Source organism: Nannospalax galili, unplaced genomic scaffold (assembly GCF_000622305.1).
Source record: "Nannospalax galili isolate Female #2095 unplaced genomic scaffold, S.galili_v1.0 scaffold11, whole genome shotgun sequence".
NCBI classification, from domain to species: domain Eukaryota; kingdom Metazoa; phylum Chordata; class Mammalia; order Rodentia; family Spalacidae; genus Nannospalax; species Nannospalax galili.
The window spans coordinates 4,698,799-4,718,217 of NW_008330735.1; the positions used below are offsets into that span (position 1 = coordinate 4,698,799).

At 37.6% G+C, this 19,419-nt stretch overlaps 2 protein-coding genes across 17 annotated transcripts in view; one reads left to right on the forward strand and one right to left on the reverse strand.

Annotated features, from left to right (window-relative positions):
- The window catches only part of Immp1l (inner mitochondrial membrane peptidase subunit 1), a 96,418-nt gene extending 80,681 nt beyond the window's left edge, over positions 1–15,737 (reverse strand). For 8 of the 13 annotated variants that reach the window (XM_008851287.3, XM_029555196.1, XM_029555194.1 and 5 more), the window contains exon 1: positions 15,635–15,730. The gene's annotated coding sequence lies outside the window, so the exon portion shown is untranslated. Of the gene's footprint in view, positions 1–5,569; positions 5,697–15,634 lie in introns of all 13 variants that reach the window. The other 5 variants (XM_029555200.1, XM_029555186.1, XM_029555184.1 and 2 more) reach the window with 3 other exon arrangements.
- Positions 15,738–15,824: 87 nt separating this feature from the next.
- The window catches only part of Elp4 (elongator acetyltransferase complex subunit 4), a 243,539-nt gene continuing 239,944 nt past the window's right edge, over positions 15,825–19,419 (forward strand). For 2 of the 4 annotated variants that reach the window (XM_029555157.1, XM_008851331.3), the window contains exon 1: positions 15,851–16,108. In XM_029555157.1, coding sequence (XP_029411017.1) covers positions 15,892–16,108 — 217 coding nt within the window. In that variant the 5' untranslated portion in view covers positions 15,851–15,891. Of the gene's footprint in view, positions 16,109–19,419 lie in introns of all 4 variants that reach the window. The other 2 variants (XM_029555164.1, XM_029555168.1) reach the window with 2 other exon arrangements.

Consider the following 19,419-nt stretch of genomic DNA (forward strand, 5'->3'; position numbering starts at 1 on the left):
TGACGACTAGGATTATCTACAAATGCTTCAAAATTACATATTTCATAAGCATTTATGAATATCAGTATCTTGAAATATTGAAAAACATAAAATTTATTTTCCTACTCAAAAAAGTCTTCTATAACTAATATAGTAGACTCTCCTTAATGACAAATCAATTAAACAAAGCAGTAACTTAATGAAGCACATGAGACAAATATGGCCAAACACACCTATTTTCTGAAGGAGCTATAGTTTTGTATAAAGTACATAAATGTGGTCATTCACTTACATCTACCTCCTTTTGCTCTGGCTCTAGACATAGTTCTGAGTCCAAAAAGCTCAGTAAAATTGCCTAACGTGAAAATACTAAGTCTAAAAGGAAGCACAAAGACATTTAGAGAACTCAGCATAACACATATCCTTGAGAGTAGACAAATATTTTTTAAACTAGAAAAGGATTAAATTTAAATAAGACATTAACAATGTCAACGTCTGTTCATCAAAATCACTATTAAAGAAGTGAACATGCAAACACAAATGAGCAAAATCATCACATTTAATTAAAAATTTATATTCTGAATATACAAAAACTGCAAATCAAAGAGAAAGAGAGCCAAACAGAAGAGTGGGCAAAAGAGGTGACAGGCATTTCGCAAAGGAAAATAACCGAACAGTCAGCATATACGTGAAAAAGTACTCAACTCCATTAATTATCAAGGAATTATAAATTACAATCATAATGACTTTACGCCCACTAGAATTTTAAAAATGAAAAGATGGAGAAACTCAAGCCCCAGTAGAAGTGGAGTTACTGGAGTTCTCATGTTCTATAAATGCAAAGTAGTATTGTTTAAAGCTGAACATACAGGTATTTATGAATAAGTAATTTTTCTCCTAGACATATAACCAAAGAAACATATGCATACATATGTAAATAAAGACTTGATATACACTAGAATGTTCATAGTGGCAACATGAAAATTACTCAAATACCAACTACTAACAGAATGGGTAATTATACATTAGAATGAAGCAATGAAAAACAACCATAACTATATGTAACAAGCAAAATAAATATCAAGACACAATGCCTAAACAAAGGAATGTAGGCACAAAAACTATGCAGTATAGTTATATATGTGTGGGTATGTATCTATGCATAGTGCATAATGAACAAAAGTAACCTCTGCTATGCAAAGAGAGGGGGCAGCAGCTACCCTTGTGGAGGGGGGCAAAAGCGACTGGCAGAGAACATGGAAGGATCATGTACAGTGATGGTATCTTCCCCTGCATCTGCATGCTGCTCACACGGGCGGACTCGGTTAGAAAAGCTCATTAAGTCATGCACCTACAACATGTGCTCTTTTGTATGTGCAGTCTTTTTTATAAGAGGCAGTCTTACAAATACACAAAAATAAAAAAGTCAACAAAATCTAGATCATAAGAAACTTGGGAACTGATATGTATATTATCTATATTAGGAGCAACTGTTGCTGCCATTACAACAGCCCTGGAAATAATCTCAGAGCTGAAAATCAGCTCTTCTGCAAGAAACTCAAGTGTACAGATGACAAGGCAGTGTGGGGAATGTTGTAAATGTCCTCTTTGTACTCAAATTTCATAAGCTCCTGTTTGCCAATCATGAAGATGCCTTGAAAAGCCTTTGTTTTACTTTTCTAATGAAGTTAAATATAACACTATTTAATATTAATACTATGTAAAGTAAATGAAACCTCGCGACAATGTGACAATAAATCAATCTATGAATTTCATATTACTCAAATATTGCCTTCTATGCTAGAATAAATATATGATTCATATACTTTTTCTCATAGTGAGAAGATTCTTTAAATATCCCCCTAAAATTCAGAAATACACAAAGAGGAAAATTTCTCACTTAAAATTAGCATATACTATGGCTGCCTTTTGGAAGACAAACTATGATAAGGTCCATTACTATTTTGGGAGCTTTAAACACATGCTGGTTACTGGTTTACAGACAAATATCTGCTAATTTCTAAAAGCTATCCAAGCAAATTTCTAACTAAATGACAGATAAGAGATTCAAGAAAATGTCATGATTACACTTGGCTTACATTAAGTATAAGTGCCAAAGAGACAGGTTGGTCTGGTTTCTAATGCCAAGTTGCTGAATGTCTTAAAATTTTGTTTTGTTGTCTGCAGTATCCAATTGAACAGAGGGCTTTCCCATGCTAAGAAGTACCCTACTACTGAGCTCTCTTCTTACTTTTTTATTATTTTATTATTTTCTTCTCAGCCCTCTTCTTACTTTTTATTATCTTAGTTTATAATCTCATGAAGTTGCCCCAGCTAGCCTTAATTTTCTGACATTCCGTCCTAAGACTCCACATATCTTGGATCACAAGCCTGCTTCAACAGACCTTCTTAATGCTCTTGTTAAGTGATTTGATCTTTCTAGATCTAGTTACTTTCTTTAGAAGAGTGAAAGGGTTCTAAAAAGAATGACATTTTAGTAAACACAGTGTACTTACAAATCGAAATGTCATTTCATTAAGCATATATCTAAATCTGTACTATTAATATATCTATCAATTTGTCCTCTATATTGTTCCTAACTATTGACCACTTTACCAAACATTTAAAGCCTAAAAGAAATTACAATCACCTAAGACTCTTCCAGAATTCAATAATTGTTACTGTCAAGATATGAAAAATTTCTCATATAGTCATAAATTCATTGAAAATACTACTGTAGTTATCTTGTGATGATGAATTAAATATTTTCCACATGAGAATAAATAATTTATCAGACAGAAGTTATTTATTTATTTACTTATTTATTTATTCAAGAACTAGTACCCCTGGTTGGCCTATAAATTGCTCATGCAGACCAGATAAGCCTTGAACTTACGGCGATCCTACTGCCTTTGCTTTCCAAATGCATGGCTTGCTGACATGTACCACCACACCCATCTCAGACAAAATTTTAAAAGATTTTAGTATTTTTATTTTTATGTGTACGAGTGTACTGTCTGCATGTATGAAGTGCACCTGTGTCCTGCAATGCCCACAGAGATCAGAGAGTGTCAAAATCCCCTGGAACTGGAGTTATAGCTGGTTGTTAGCCACCATATGGGTGTTGGAAATTGAAATTGGGTCCTCTGCAAGAGCAGCAAGTGCTCTAAACCACTGAGCCATCTCTCCAGTCCCTTCAGACAAATATTTTAGAGTGATATGTGACCAAGATTTTTAAAAAGAATTCCATTGTAATGTCTCTTCTAATAGCCACAGAGTAGACACAGGCAAAATAATGACCAACTGCAGAATGTCTGAATAAATTCTGGTCTATTCATAGCAAAGGGTTAATGTACAAGAATGAAAATGAACAGAACAAACTTCATGGAGCACTCCTCAAAACAAAGTGTTGAATGTAAAAAAAGAAAACTGGTACAGTTCCATAAAGATTAAAAAGAGGACTGAAGAGATAGCTGTTCTTGCAGAAGACCTGGTTCTGTTCCTAGCATCCACATCCATAACTCCAGTTCCAGAAAATCTGATGCCCTCTCCTGACCTCCATAGGCACTGCACACACATGGTGCACTTACATACATTGGTGAAACACTCAAACACATAAAATAAAATAATGAGGTGTGGGGAGAGGGACGGGCGATACAAGGTGGGAAAGGAAGAGAGACTGATATGTTAAGCGTTTGGGGATGGTAGTAAAACTCTTTGTTTATAGAGAGGCTTGGGTTTGTTGCATAAGTATTCCATAATTATTCTGTATATTTACCATGTTTCTTTATTACACTGTATTATACCATGGACATTATGAAGATTATGATGTTTGTCCTGCAATAATACATTCTTATTAGGAAAGGAGGTTTATTCTTTATGACAATAATTTACATTCTTGTTCTGTATTTTCAATTTTTACAGCAATATTTTAATAATAAAGAAATGTTACTATGCCTAATTCTCCATAATTCTAATTAAGTATGGATTTCATAAGCTTTTGGAATAGCTATAAAAATACCAGGGCCTTAAAAAATATAAGATCAGCACACGCCTTTAGTCCCAGTTCTGGGGAGGCAGAGGCAGGCAGATCTCTGTGAGTTCAAGGCCAGCCTGATCTACACAGTAAGTTCCAGACCAGCTTGGGATACAGGGAGACCCTATCTTAAAAAGACCCCCAAAAGTGTGTATGTGTGTATTCAATTATTCTGCTTGATTTTTGCTTTTTCACTCAATGGTATTTCTGTCACTTTTTCTTCTTTTTGGACAAAAAATGTATACTTTAAAATATTTCAGATTACATTTAGATAGTAATTTCTGCACTCCAAAAAAACTAAGATTTTAGTTTGACAGTAAGAAGAAACATGGTTTCTACTCTCATACTCTTTGAATCAATCTTAGGTGCAATTTGGCATCTATATAGTGGGGTCCATGATAGACTGGTTAGTTACAGCTACAACATTTGAAGTTCGATCCTCTGTCACTCTATTCCTTGTGTGTGTTACAAAACATGAGAGCTGAATATGGGGTAGATATATAAGTAACATTTAAAAACCACTATAAAATGGGGGGGGGGGGAATGGACCACAAGGAAACAAAACCTTCCAGATAGGTGTCAGTTATATGTATAAACTCACGGCAATGGTGACAGCATGTACAAGTCCTATGCAAGCTCAAACCAGACAAAATCCCAGCATAGGCATGGGAAAGTGGGTAAGAAATCCCAGTCCATCATCATAAGGAACTTTGGGCAATTGATAGCTGCTGGGAAGGGAAAAGACAATGTTTTACAGGGATGGGACTCTTGGTGAGCACAGTGGATGAACCAACATTGAGGACACAAGTTAAACTCTATAAACCATACCATATATAATATATATAAAATATATAAGAGAATACATTAAATTGGGCAGGGGGTAGTGAGATGCAGATAGGGGATAGCACCTAAATACCACCAAACTATATTGTATGAACATCACAAAAATTCAATAAAAAATAAAAATTTTAAAAACATGGGTTGGTCACTCAAAATACATCCAATTATGGCCTAATTTAAATTATAGTAAAGCAGTATAGTAGTAGTATAGCAGTAATAGTTCCAACTATTTCTTTTGGGAAAATGAAAGCACAATGAAGTGAAATGATTTAAAAACATCATTGTTATAATAGTATGCTGTCTTACATTATTAAAAAGTATATACAATTAAGGAAATCAGAAAAGGACCCACTTACAGGTAGTCTTGAAGTATATTTGCTGTAAATTTTAGATGCCACTATGTTTAGGAAGCAAGCAAGAAATTCAGAAACAAAATTATCAGCACTCTCCTGAGACCGTAACAAACATGTTAGCAAGAACACATGCGATTTGGAGTACACAACTGCTATGATTTCATGCTGCTGGCCTTCTGTGAAGGTCATCAAGGCTCCCTTCCTCAGTGGGTTCACCTGAGCAGTTCTTTGCTCATCTATTTAGTGCCAACTTCAGAAAATCACATTTTGTCCAGCAGGGAGCAGCATTACAACAGCCAAAGAACCTAACTTGAACATGAACCTGACAGAAGAAAAAGTAGGAAAAAAAAAGTCCACTTACCATAAATCTCTTCTACAATACATCAAGTTTTAGGATAGTTGCAAGGTTTCCAGGAAAAAAACAAACAAACAAACAAACATCTAAAGCAGGTTTCAAAGAAATGTGAATCATCCATGGTTGAGAATTCCTAAAGCAGTAAATAAAAGTTATTATTATGTGAAGATTTCTATTACCAGTGCTGAGCTGAATTTACATATGACATAATTATTTCTCAGAATTGTCTTCCTCTTGGTGGCTCAAGTAGGATTCTTTTAATTTTGATATTCAATGGCACTGAATTTTTAATGAGAATGTTAAATTCTTTTATCCAAAGAAGAATTTGAAAAGAAATTGGGTGACATAACAGGCTATAAAAATCAACCTAAAACACTCTGTGATCAAAGAGTTAAGAGAAGTTACTGGGGCAACTACACACTTCTGATCTTGCAGTATCTTCTAGACTGATAATCTGCCAGCAATGTTGAAGATAGAAACATTTACTTTTTCAGGTCAGCATACATATCTGGGGTTAATTATATTAATGAAAACATAGTAGAAAAGCAGTTTATAATGCTGGTGCGAAAAAAAAAAGAGTTCACTGTTTAGTTAAGACTGTACATGACACTAGAAAAAAACTCATGATCAATTAAAAGGCAAAATAGTTTAATGACCTGAATGTTAAAGCCTATGACATATTTAACTATAATAATTCTACATCAGTTCTTATGGCTAAAAGCACAAATTGTTTTCTCTCTCTATTTTTTGAAATGCTAAGCAGTTTGCTTTGCATGTTTGCATTTGACTTTTCAGTGTTCATAGCAACTACTTTCTGATTTCAACATATGACTATCCTCTTTCAAACAGACATAACTTTGAGTTTCTTTTTGTAATAAGTCTGCTTAGAAATATCCTTCCATCCATTTATAGGGACTACAACTGATCTTAGTCTCACATGATTGGAAAACTCAAATCCACTTACATTTTTGCTACTCATATAAGTATTATCTGATTTATCTAAATATTTGAAAAACCCACTAAATATTTTAGAGTCGATAATATCTAAATTTCATTTCATTCTCTCATTCAATCAATTAAAGACCACCACTATTCTAAGATGATTTAGAATCTTGTAGCAGTGATGTGAATAAAAGGTAAGCAACAAGTCAAAAGAAGTTCAGTGCTTACTGTACATATACAATAACCTCAACAATCTCTACTTTTAAAGTCTCAGAGAAAGCAGGTTCTTTATTTAGTACTTGTTAGAATGAATAGTACCATGAAGAATATTAGCATGTTATAAAATAATTTAATTTTTTGCATTTATTTATTTGAGTGTAGGGAAAGGGGATGTACACATGCTACAGCATGGATGTGAAAGAGGACAACTTACAGGAGCTGGTTGTCTCCTTCCACCATATGGTCCCAGGGATCAAAGGGGTTGCCAGGCTTGGCAGAAAGCGACATTAACCACTGAGCCATCTCATCATTCCATGAAATAATTTTACCAAAAAATTACTCATAAGTTTTGAATTTTTAAAATTTTGTTTTTATTGAATTTTTGTGTATTTCATACAGAACATCTCAACCAATCTTAATCACCTTTATACTCCTGTTCCCACTCACACCCTCCCAGAGCTCTCCCCCCCCACAGGAATTCATACATTCTATCATTTGTGTTAAGTTAGTGTCCCAAGATGACCCTCAGTGCAAGTTCATCTACTGAGGTCTAGTCAGCTTATCTAGAGTGCCTTGCTTTAGGAAGATTAGCTCTTCCTCACCTAGCAATAATCAGTTGCGAATATTTCTTCAGCTAAGATTGGGGTCTGCTGTTCATTTCCCCAATTCTATGCTGGGTTTTTGTTTGCTTGAGTTTGCATGGGACTTGTGTATGCTGACATCATTGCTGTAGATTCATATGAGCAGGATCCCAGAAGCTTGTAGGACTCTATTTCCATATGGTTGTATACCTCCTCCCTGGCTCTTACAATCTTTCTGGCCCCTCTTCCACAATGCTCCTTGAGCCCTAGGTGGATGAAGTCTAATATAGGAGTCCTGTCCAAGAACCATTCTACAGACTCTATGCTTTGGCCATTTGTGACCTTTTGTGTTCCTGGCCCTCTGTTGCATGAGGGAGCTTCATTAATGAGAGTTAAGAGATCTATTAGTGACCTCTTTATCCTTTTCTACGTTCCATAAGCCTTAGGTGTAGAGGTGGCATTGTAGATGTGTCACTTAGGCCTGGGCAATTCATAGACAATGTCCATGTGTGACCAGTTGGGGTACTAGGTAATAGTCTGCAAGTGGTGCAAAATGAGCTTCTTTTATGAGTGGTGACTGGGATATTTGTCTGTAAATATAAGAATACATATTTTGTACATAGTAAGAAATTACATATTAGTGAAAAAAAAATATATATATATAGTGATGTGACAGTCTTGGGGTTTTATCTAAGATCTATAACCAGCCATGGTGCATTTACAGTACCACACTTGAGTTTCCTCCCATTGAGTGGCCTTTTAGTCCAATTAGGTGGCTGTTGATTGCCCCCAAGATAAAAGTGCCATTACTATATCAATGTCATATGCTGTGCCAGTCACTGACGTTGTTATTTAGTCTTGAAGCTGGTGTTGGACCATCAACTGATGTTTTCCCTTGGCACCTTCATAGTGCTCTCCAGACCAGCAAGCCTTGAGAACTATCCCCAAGCTTAAAACCAAACAAAACTTGTCCTGCTGGATTTGGCATCAGTGGCCTTTATTCTTCTAATTTCTCCTTATGGGACTAGGAATAGCTACCATATAACTTTATCTTCAATATATTTTGCTTTCTAATCCAGAAAGAGAGAGAGAGAGAGAGAGAGAGAGAGAGAGAGAGAGAGGAAATTTGCCCTAGAAGGACCAGATTCACAGTCTCAACCACACCTGATTTAGATATTAGATATGACACTTTTCAAGCTCATATTTAGATGATACTTTGGAGTCTGCATCGAAATGAGTTATGATTTCGGGGGGATGTTATAACGGGATAAGCACGTAGGAGTGGTGCTGAGAGTGAGTTACAGAGGGCTGGTGTATCAAATTCTCATCCACCTGGACTTTGGAATGGAACAGCATTTGTAATTAAAGTCTTTGACAAGACCATTAAGCACTGAAGATGAAACTCAGTGTAAGGAGAATATTTTCAGAAGATACAGAAAAGGACACATGGGAACATAGAAAGACAATATGAGCATGGACCACAAAAGGATCAGACAGATTAAAGGCAAGCATTTTTAAATTATAGCTAAGCCATTAAAAGTTTTCCATTAATCTAAACTGAACTTGAAATTTCTCTATGCAGGAGAAATGAAGATTCTAGTTTCACTGTGAAGGGATGAAGACAGGTCTTAAGAAACAGATGATCCATTCCTGGGTTAAATATGTCCAATTCACTACCTCCACTGCTATCACATGTACTCACCAAAGCTACCTACTCTGAGTATATGTCCATTATACCAAGGCAAATATGTCTGGTTCTTATGATAATATCTGTAACCTTGGCTAAAGGAAGGTCTACCTTGAAGAGAAAGCTCAGGTGGACATTGTGGAGACCAGAGACTGTAGAATCAGAGAGTTCTGTCAACCCTAGCTTCACCATTTACAAACTCTGAAGACTTAAAAAATTAATCTTGTAATTCATACATCTGTAAAATGGTTAAGGATTAAATACTATACCTTTAAAGTATTATAAACATTATCTGGGCTACAGTGAGTATTCGGTAAAAACATTACTTATTATAATTAGTCACAAATAGAGAGGTAGAAGTACTGAAAAAAAACATAAAGATATTTTACATTTCACTATGTCCCCTCTTTCCCACATCTATCTCCTTCTTCCCTCTCTACCTTGCTTCCAAACATCATCAAGCCTACATGAGATCCTGCTTCAAAATGACAAATTTAATAATACTGGTTTCAAAAATTGCTCCAAAACAACAGTATATTTTTTAAACAAATAGAAGTAAACACTGAAGACAGTGAAGAACATGAACACACTAGAGATTCTGGAAGGTTTCTAGAAGATAATGTATATGAAGTCATTGAGACAGGGATAGGTAGAAGAGAAACAGTCTAGCATACAAGTTGGCAAACAATGGTTCCTAAGGCAAATCTAATCTTCCAGCCATTTACTTTTGTGGGGCAAGGTAAAAAAAAAATAAAATAAAACAAAAAAACTGTGTCAGCATTTTACACTTTGAAAAGGCTCAAAGGAAGAGAAGGCATCCCTCCCTTGGAGCCTCTCCCACTCCTGGGAGTTTTTTTTTTTTTTTTTTTTTTTTTTACTGCTCCTTAATAAACCTACATTTGCTCTGGTCAAAAAGATATGTAACAAAGGGCTGGATGTGACTCAGTTGGTAGAGTGCTAGCCTAGCATACAAGAAGCCCTGGGTCCCATCCCCAGCACCCACAAACCTAGTTGTAGTGGTACACACCTATAATCCTAGCACTTGGGAGGTAGATGCAGGATGATCTGAAATTCAAGATTATCCTTAGTTATACAAAGAGTTTGAGGTCAGCTGGGGCCTCTGGACAGCCAATCCCAAAAAGCAAAAGGAAAAAAAGGAAGGGACAGAGGGAGGGAGGGACATAGGGAGGGATTATAGAATGCCTCTTCCATCATACACACAAAAAATTAAAAGGTTCGATGAAAAGCTGAAAATAATAGAGGAACAATTCCAAGGGGTAATTATCTCCCTAAATAAGTTACAAGAAGGGGATATTCTCTTCTCTTCAGGACTTTCTCTTCACCACAAAGGAAAGCAAAAGAATCAAAAGAATCCACAGAATGCACAGAAGAAAAAACAAAAACAAACAAACAAAAAAAACATGTAGACTCCCAGACAGTAACCCAGCATAGAGCTGGGAAAATGAACAGCAGACCCCAATCTTCCCTAAAGGAATGTTGGCAACTGATTGCTGCTAGATGAGGAAGAGCTGACATTCCTAAAACAAGGAACTCTACATAGGCTGACTAGACTCAGCAGATGGACTTGCACTGGGGAATGGCTGGGGGCACTGATAACACAGTGGACAGTATCAGGAATGACAGAGTATATGGGCCCCGGTGGGGGGGGGGGGGGGCCTATGGGAGGGTGCCATTTGGGATGTGGGTATAAAAATACCAAACAATATGATTGTTTCGTATGTTCTGCATGAAATACACAAAAGAAATTATATATCTTTGACCAAGTGCAGCTTGTCAATGTAAGTCTATGAACCAAATCCAGAAAACTGCTTTAGTAATAAACATGGTTCTAGGACAACAGCCATAATTAAAGCAGGATAGAAAAAACCAGGAAAATTACAGAAATGAGAGAATGGAGAGTTCCAGGACCATGAACAACTGCTTAGGACTCTTCTCTCTTCCCAGCTACAAACCTGCAATTTTGTAGCAATCTCACCAGAAAGCCCATTACCCCTGCAGGACCCCAGTACTTTATTTTGCTGGAACTCTTTCTTGGAGACAGTTGAAGGCTCCCAGTCATTTTTCTTTTCCTGAGTCTGTCTTTTTCCTAATCCTCATGATTAAAGCCTGTATTAAAATTACCTTTAATAAAATCTTTAACTGTACTTCAAATTGGTCTGCATAAAGTTCAGGTTGAAGCCATGAATCCTAATTTGGCCTTAGTTAAGGTACTTAAAGGATTAAGGGAACTCCTCAGACTTCTGAGGGTGACAGCATGGAGCTGTGTCTATCCACTCACTGATGACACCTACTACTCCATAGATATTTGTCTTTTAAACAGTCATAAAGGGGACTGGAGAGATGGTTCAGCGGTTACGAGCACTGACTGCTCTTACAGAACACCTGGGTTCGATTCCCAGCACCCACATGGTGGCTAACAACCATCAACCATCAGTACCTCCAGTTCAAGGGGATCTGAAGCCGCCTTCTGACCTCAACAGCACCACATAACACGTGTGTACTTACACACATGCAGGTAATACATTCATACACATAAAACAAAAATAATAAATAGAATTTCTAAAAAAGACAGTCATAAAAGAAATCATTATTATTAAATTAAATGGATGCTTCCCAATTCTCATCTTAAATTCTTTTCCTCTGCCCAGTTTTTAAATGGTGATGCTTCCAAAAGTTTATTTGTGGGTCTTTTTCTTCTCATACTAAATAAAACATACATTATTTCCTTCATGAGCATGACAGCTGATGTTCATTGTCAACTTTACAAGATCTAGAACTGCTCAGGAAACAAACCTCTGGGCACATCTGTGAGGGACTATCTAGGTTAGGTAAATCTGTGGCCATGCTCATGGGGGAATTATCTTGATCAGGTTAATTTCGGTGGGAAGACCCTCTCATTATGGGTGGCACCATACTCTGGCAGGGATCCTGGACTATGTAAAAAGAAGAAAATGAGCTGAGCACAAGCATTCATTCATCACTCTCTGCTCCCTGACTGCAGATGGGATGTGAACAGCTGCTTCAGGCTCCTGCTGCCAGGACTTCCTCACCATAATGGACTGTCAATCCTTGAAATGTGAGACAAAATGAACTCTTTCTCCTTCAAGTTGCTTCTGTCAGAGCATTTAACAGGAAAAGTAACTAAGACAATGAGTTTATTCCTTGAGATGTACTGTTACCATATGCTGTCATTTCAAATCTGTATTGTTTACCTAGAGATTTTTCTCACACATAGACTGTGTATTGGGCATCTACACTTGGATGCACCATCTTTACCTCAATTTACACATGTCCAAACAGATAAAATCCCCAATTTACTACCTCCTTTCCCCCAAATAACCAATACCACAACTACAAAACTCTGCTTCTCCTCTTCCATTGTGCACAAAGTTGCTCTACACAAAAAACATACTGGTTCTTTGATTCCCCTCTTCAACCTTCCTTGGGCATCTCAATTCTGCCCCTATAGTAGCTCTTTAACTCACCCCATTTTTGTTGTTGCTGCTGTTTTTTCAGACAGGATCTCACTATGTAGTCTAAATGATCTGAATTCGTTATGTAGATCAGGCTGGCCTCAGTCAATCCTCCTGCCTCTGCCTACTGAGTGTGGGGATTCTCGTAGCCACTCATTTTCTTATAGCACACATCTAACCATGTCGCAAAGATGAAGTAGAATTGTTACATTATTCTTTTAGCTTTAATTTTTCAAGGATTCCCACTTCTTGCTAGCCTTAAGGGGGAAAAAAAAAATCAAAATCCATGACCTTAAAACACACAACCTAGCCAGGCGTGGTGGTACACGCCTGTAGTCCCAGCACTTGGGAGGCAGAGGCAGGCGGATCTCTGTGAGTTCAAAGCCAGTCTGGTCTACATAGTGAGTTCTAGAACAGCTGGGGCTACGGGGAAACCCTGCTTCAAAAAGACAAAAAAACAAAACAAAACAAAACAAAACAAAAAAAACCTACACAATCTAAGAACTTTCTGAAATTGCGGCAATATCCTTTATCTCTGTATGAAAAGTGAGAACTGAAACGGAAGCACGAAAGCAGATTTACTGAAGGAACAGTCTTCCCATGCTGTCAGCCTCCCGATCTTTTTGATGCTTTAACATACCTTCCAGATCAGACTAAACTGCCTCCTCATGAGAAACTTAATAGCCTCCCCCCATCTCTCTCCCTCTGTCTGTCTCTGCCCGTTACTCCCCTTCCTTAGTATCTACTGTACACTTTACTAACCTATTCACTCATCTGCCTTCCCAACTGTAACCCCAAGTGTAGCAGACTAGAATTTCTCCTGTAACCTGAACTCACTTGTATGACACTCTCTGAAATTCAGTATGCACTAAATAAATGTTTAATTAATGTCACACTTAAACATACTTTTGAACTTTTCTCTCCCATAATACCTTATTTATTCCAATGTTTCGTATTCAAATCTACTACATGCTAGGGAATTCAAGTATATGAATTGGGAGCAAATGTCTTTTATTTTCAAAAAAATGACTGATTTATTATATATTACTGTTACACCAGGGATATGTCCTAATCATGTTATGGCTTGCTGTGTATGTAGCCATGTTTCTCCAAATTACAATCAAAGTTGGAAAGAAATTCTTTTCTGGGGCTAGAGAGATGGTTCAGCCATTAAGAGCACTGACTGCTCTTACAGAGGACCCAGGTTCGATTCCCAGCACCCACATGGTGGCTACGAATCATCCTTAACTCTATTTCCAGGGTAATCTCAAGCCCTCTTCTGACCTCCATGGCATTGAAGGACACTGGTGCACTCACATACAAGCAGGCAAAACACTCATACACATAAAATAAAAATAATAAAATACTTTTAAAAAAGAAATTCTTCTTTTCCAATAATAAAATAAACAATGCATGACTATCATTACCTTAAGAAAACTAAAGTCTTAAGTAAAGACAACAAGAAACAAGAGGATCAAGAGTAGTTTTTAAAAATTATCTGTAGTATTTCAAATTTTCAGATTATCAAAATATTCAAGAAGCTTCTTTTTGATATTGGACTGTCTTTTTCAATGGGGAAGTTCTTTATTGCTTATAACTATAGTACAAAAGTAGTACAAAGTCCTTAGGAATGATGATGATGTTCTTTTTTTTTTGGTCTTTTTGAGACAGGGTCTCCCTGTAGCCCAAGCTGTCCTGGAACTCACTATGTAGAACAGGCTGGCCTTGAACTCACAGAGATCCGCCTGCCTCTGCCTCCCAAGTGCTGGAACTACAGGCTAGGAATGATGTTCTTTTTAAGTACTATATTGTTTTTTTCAGGGGTTGTTTTGCTTTTTGTTTTCGAAGCAGAAAACAATCCTCAAACGTTATTTGATTACTTTAAATATGTGTGCAGGTGAAACATTTGAAATGAACAAAATCTTGATCAGAGCTTGCTTGATATATTGTGAAACCACAAGATTTGTTGCCCTTTTTCCTGAATTAATATGACTTTTTTGTTATTTTGAGACAGGTTTTCATGGAGCTGATGCTGGCCTTCAACTCCTGATCCTCTCTCTCTTCAGTTCTAGAGTGTTAGGATTCCTGAACAGGACAGAGAGCAAGACTCCAGTCACTAGCAACTTTTCAACAGAACCAACCAAAAGTTCCAGCAAGTCATAAAGTTTTAAATCAGTTCAATGACAAAAATTTCAGTGCAGTTTGTATGTATTTAAAAGGTAACCTGCCTGAAGTTCCAAATCTTGACAGGCTAAGGTAGAATGGCATAAGCCTAGGACTTACAGAGGCCAAATTAGACAGTAGTGACATCCTATCTCTCAAAACAATAATCATCAATCACTATCAATAGTAATATAGTGATGCAGGTGTTGACTCTGGAGTGGTTCTTGGTTTTGGCATCGCTCAATCATGGATGTCTTTAAAATTCAGTTGACTGATTCCTCCTCCAATTCTCATTTGAAAAATATTAAAATTCACAAACAGCTCCAAATTGCATGGTTTTTTTCCTCCCACGTATAAGATTGATATTATAGTAAGAAACCTTTCTATTCAGATTTCACAAATCAACAGAAAAATAAGTACACAGAAACCTAATTCTCAAATTTTCGGGGAGAGAAATCTCAAGTATTTCCCGTTATTTGCAGCTGCTTGAACAGAAAGCGACAATTAAATGTGTGAACAAGGTTGTCAGTATAACACTTGTCATTCACATCGCTTAGGAATGACGTTCCGAGATTTCCAGAAACCCTAATTAAAATTAACGAAAGCTTCTCACGGGGACTTAGAGAGGGACCAAGGGAATATCCAATGGCCTCGAAGTTCCTGAGTCTTCTCAGTAAGGTGCAACATCCAAGCCACCTATCCCTGGCACTAAGGACTCAGCCAGGCGCTCACCAAACTCTCAGAGGTGCTTCCTCCTTTCCACTCAGCACAGCCATTACGGAAAAGATCCCAGGGGTTGGAGGGGCAAACTGCACAGAAACCAAAGAGGCACGGGAAGCACCTCTCTTTATTACACAGCAGAGAAGATGCAAGCTGCACCTCGCAGGGGCTTGAGAGCCCCAGGGCGAATCGCTTCTCTAGACTTTAAGTCAGCGTGGATGAAGGCACAGACAGACCAGGAAGAACGCCGAGCGACTTTACCCACCTCTGGCCCCAAAGCTCAGCAGAAGTTCCGGGTCGGAGACTCAGGTGGGCCCTGGCTCACCTGGGTCCGCGCACTAGCACGCAGTCTTTACGTACAGCTCACTGTTCAGCAATAGGCCTTGCGATTGGTTGGCCAGTGAGGGAAGTCTCATTTCTACTGGTTATCAATGGCGAGGAGGCGGGACTTTATGTTTGGCTCTGATAGGCTGGTGGTTCGCGTTCCCAGAGTTCCTATTGGGTCAACGCATCAGCTCCAAGATGGCGGCGGCAGCCACCTGCGGCACTGGCTTCGGGAGCTCCGGGTCTGTGGCAGCCGTGGCCGGCCGGAGTGGCATCACCAGCTTCCAGAGGAGGGGCAAGGCCGGTGGGACAGACGGCGGCCCTCGGCTGCTGTCCATTGCGGGCACACGACCGTCGTTGCGGAATGGACAGCTGCTGGTATCTACCGGGCTCCCAGCCCTGGACCAGCTCTTAGGTCGGTTCAGAATGAAGATGTGGGCACAGCCCAGGGAAAATTTAGGGAGGGACCTCCCGGGGAAGCCAGCTCCACCCCATGCCCAGCCCCGCTTCTTCTCTGTCCCTTTCCCCTCTGCTCTTCACAAGCATAGAGATGGGGAGTTTGTAAGGAGCCAAGACCTATGCACTAAACGCGCCTGATGACCCGCAATTTCAATTCCTGCTCCCAGCAACCAGTTTCTAGATGACCATGTACTCCCTACATCCTTTTACCCTGAAGTGATTCCCGGTGAAAGAGAAACAATATATAGAAAGGAGTTGAAGGCTTGTAGGATCCTCTGCTAGTCTCTTACACCCATCTACCAGCCCTAGCTATCTCGAAGCAGGGACTAACCTACAAAAGATTTTAACGTTGTTAGAGAGAGGCTTCTTTAGAAAATACTGAAAGTATTCCCCGCTTTTCCATCACTGGCCTGTTTATCCCCTTGTAGCTTAAACCCTGTTGGCTTTATTAAAGACTCAAAGTAATTAATGCCACTGCTTGATATTTAGATAGTTCTACCTTTGTCTTAAATATGTTCATCGCTGGATTTCTTCATAAGAAATCTTTTAATATATTTGTTTCATAGAACTGACTTGTTGAAAAGATGGTCTGGGTTAGATTGGTAGCACATAGTTAATTGCTGTATGAATGCTGATTCATTAAAACTGGTATGTGATTACATTTCATAACTTTGTGGCATACTGTTATGTATCTGTGAAATCTGGTACACTTTCATAATATATTAAAATTGCCATTGCTTGCTCTGGTACTTCACTGGACATTTTATTTTCTGCGTAATTCACCCCCTCCAGCCCCAGGCTTTGCAAGTAGGTTTAGTGCAGAGGAAATAGCAAGGCAAGCAACCTATCAGAAAGTGAATGACTTCCTGATTCTGTTATTTGATGTCCTGAGTGGATCTTGATTGCTTCTGTATAAATTCCAGTATTTTCACATGATTGTTTCAAATCTGTTGACTTCTGTGATGCCAGAAATAGAAGTGATTCAAAATATATAGCTAGCAGATATTTATTTCACTTTTTTTCCTTATGACCCTCGGTTCGTATCCTACTTTTGATCCTAAAGCTTAGAAAAGAGTGACCAGTTTTAATGAAGTATCATCCAAACAAAAATTAACTAATGTCTAAGTGTTAGTTACCCAGCAAATCTTTCTTACCAATCTAATATGATTAGTCTATTTTACTGTTCCTGCTACTCCTTAAATGTCCACAATTTTAATTAAATGGGATTAAGTGCCTTTATTCAGTTCATAATAAATCAAACTCTCTACAGACAAAGGCTACATTTCTAGTATTATGCCTTTATTTCCTCATTTAAATAGCAGAATGTGCCTAATACAGAGCCTGGTTCTTAATAAGGTCTTGATTGAAAGAAAAATTGCACACAGGAAAAAAGAAATCTAGACAAGAAATTGTGAAACTGAAGATTGGAGGTTGGCATTTCAGCTCCAAAACTGATTCAGAAATTAAGTGGTGCGAATATTCACAAAAATCCTGATCATGTGAGCTGATCTTTAGGCTCGCCTTTAGTGATCTTTGCACTTAACCGTACAGCTATTGCAAATTTTTGAGGACTATTTTTAGGGAGTTTTAACTGGTTGCTGAACTTAAGATTAATGATTTAACTACAGTATCTTCAAACCAGAAAGAACTATGTACCTTTCTAAGTGTTTCTGCAGAGACATGTACTTGAACAATCGTGTTTGGATTTTTGAGATTTGCTGGGATGGCAGAAGAGTTTAGCATTTGACTGTAAAAACTTATGCTAAAAATTAGTGTTTGCTAGGACAATTGAAATAGTATCAGTTGTTGAAATTTTGTAATAATGTTTTGCATAAGTGCAGTTAATTTTGGAAATCAATTCTGTGTATTTTTATACACAGAAATTCAAATGGTTATTATAAGTTACTACATTTGTAATAATAAATTTATCCAGAAGTATTCAGTTGTTAACTACTTAATGACATTTCTGTAATTCCATTTTCTGTCTTACACAGTCCTCCGAAGCAAACAGTTTGCATTTCTTTTTCATTAAAACATTATTTGAAAGTGAAATATTTGTTGCAGATGTGTATGCAAGTAATTATAAACAATTCAGATTATATCATTAATTTTCAAATATTCAAATATTACTTCATGCAGATTGTGACAAGCTTTATTATGACCACATTGTGATAAAATGTAGTAATAGTAAGATATTTTGAATGATAATGATGTGACTATACCTTGACATTGTGATCTAAACATTATGTGGTTACTGCCTAACATGTTACTGTTGTATTGCAACCACCTGTTGGTACAGTGGTACCACCTGACCTCATTGTCATTTTAAACACAGTTGCATTGTATACTTGAAACGCATCACCTAGGCTGTTAGTTACTTCCATTGTTTATGTCAAAGTGTCTTATATATTTACAGAGTCCCACTATCTGCATTTTTAAGAATGATCTAATCATTAACTTCTGACAATTTAAATTTTTTTTGTCTTTTTTTTTGTTTGTTTGTTTGAGACTGGGTCTCCCTGTAGCCCCAGCTGTCCTGGAACTCACTATGTAGACCAGGCTGGCCTCAAACTCACAAAGATCAGCCTGCCTTTGCCTCCCAAGTGCTGGGATTAAAGGCATGCGCCACCACGCCTGGCCCTGACAATTTAATTTTATTGTTAGATTTTCATATAAATTTCCTAATTTGGCAATCTTTAAATTTTCCAAATATTTAGACTTTCTAATCCAAGCTTTCAACCTGTCCTTTCCAGGACATTTATATTATCTGAGGAACTAGGTAGTATCATACTCACATTTCAGAAAAAGAAAAGAACCTGACTGGAAAGGTTATAGTCTGCTTGAAGGAAGGATGACCTAACTCCTGGTCTGTTCAGTTTGTTCAATTTGGGGAGTCAAGGGGGGATATTAGGTAGGGACCTGTGGTAAATAATAGTCCAACCAAGGTGCTCTGGAAGAAGCTTGCTATGATAGCTATCATGTTCAAAACAGATTTTAAAAGGTTAGTACTTTTGGTTTGCTTATATTGCCACGTGTAGGGTGAATTTGGAGGCAGTAAGGCTGGACTGTACATTTAACAATTCTGATTACATTTTAGGTAGCTATAGAATTAAGGAAAGTTATCTAGGAAAGTATATCTTCTTTGTTACTATGAAAAACCGTTTCATGTGATTTAATCTACAGAGTCATAATCCCTGTCCCTAGCTTTGATTCCCATATTTGCCCAGCCAGTAGTTGTGTCATAATAACAGGTCAGGATATTTAAAA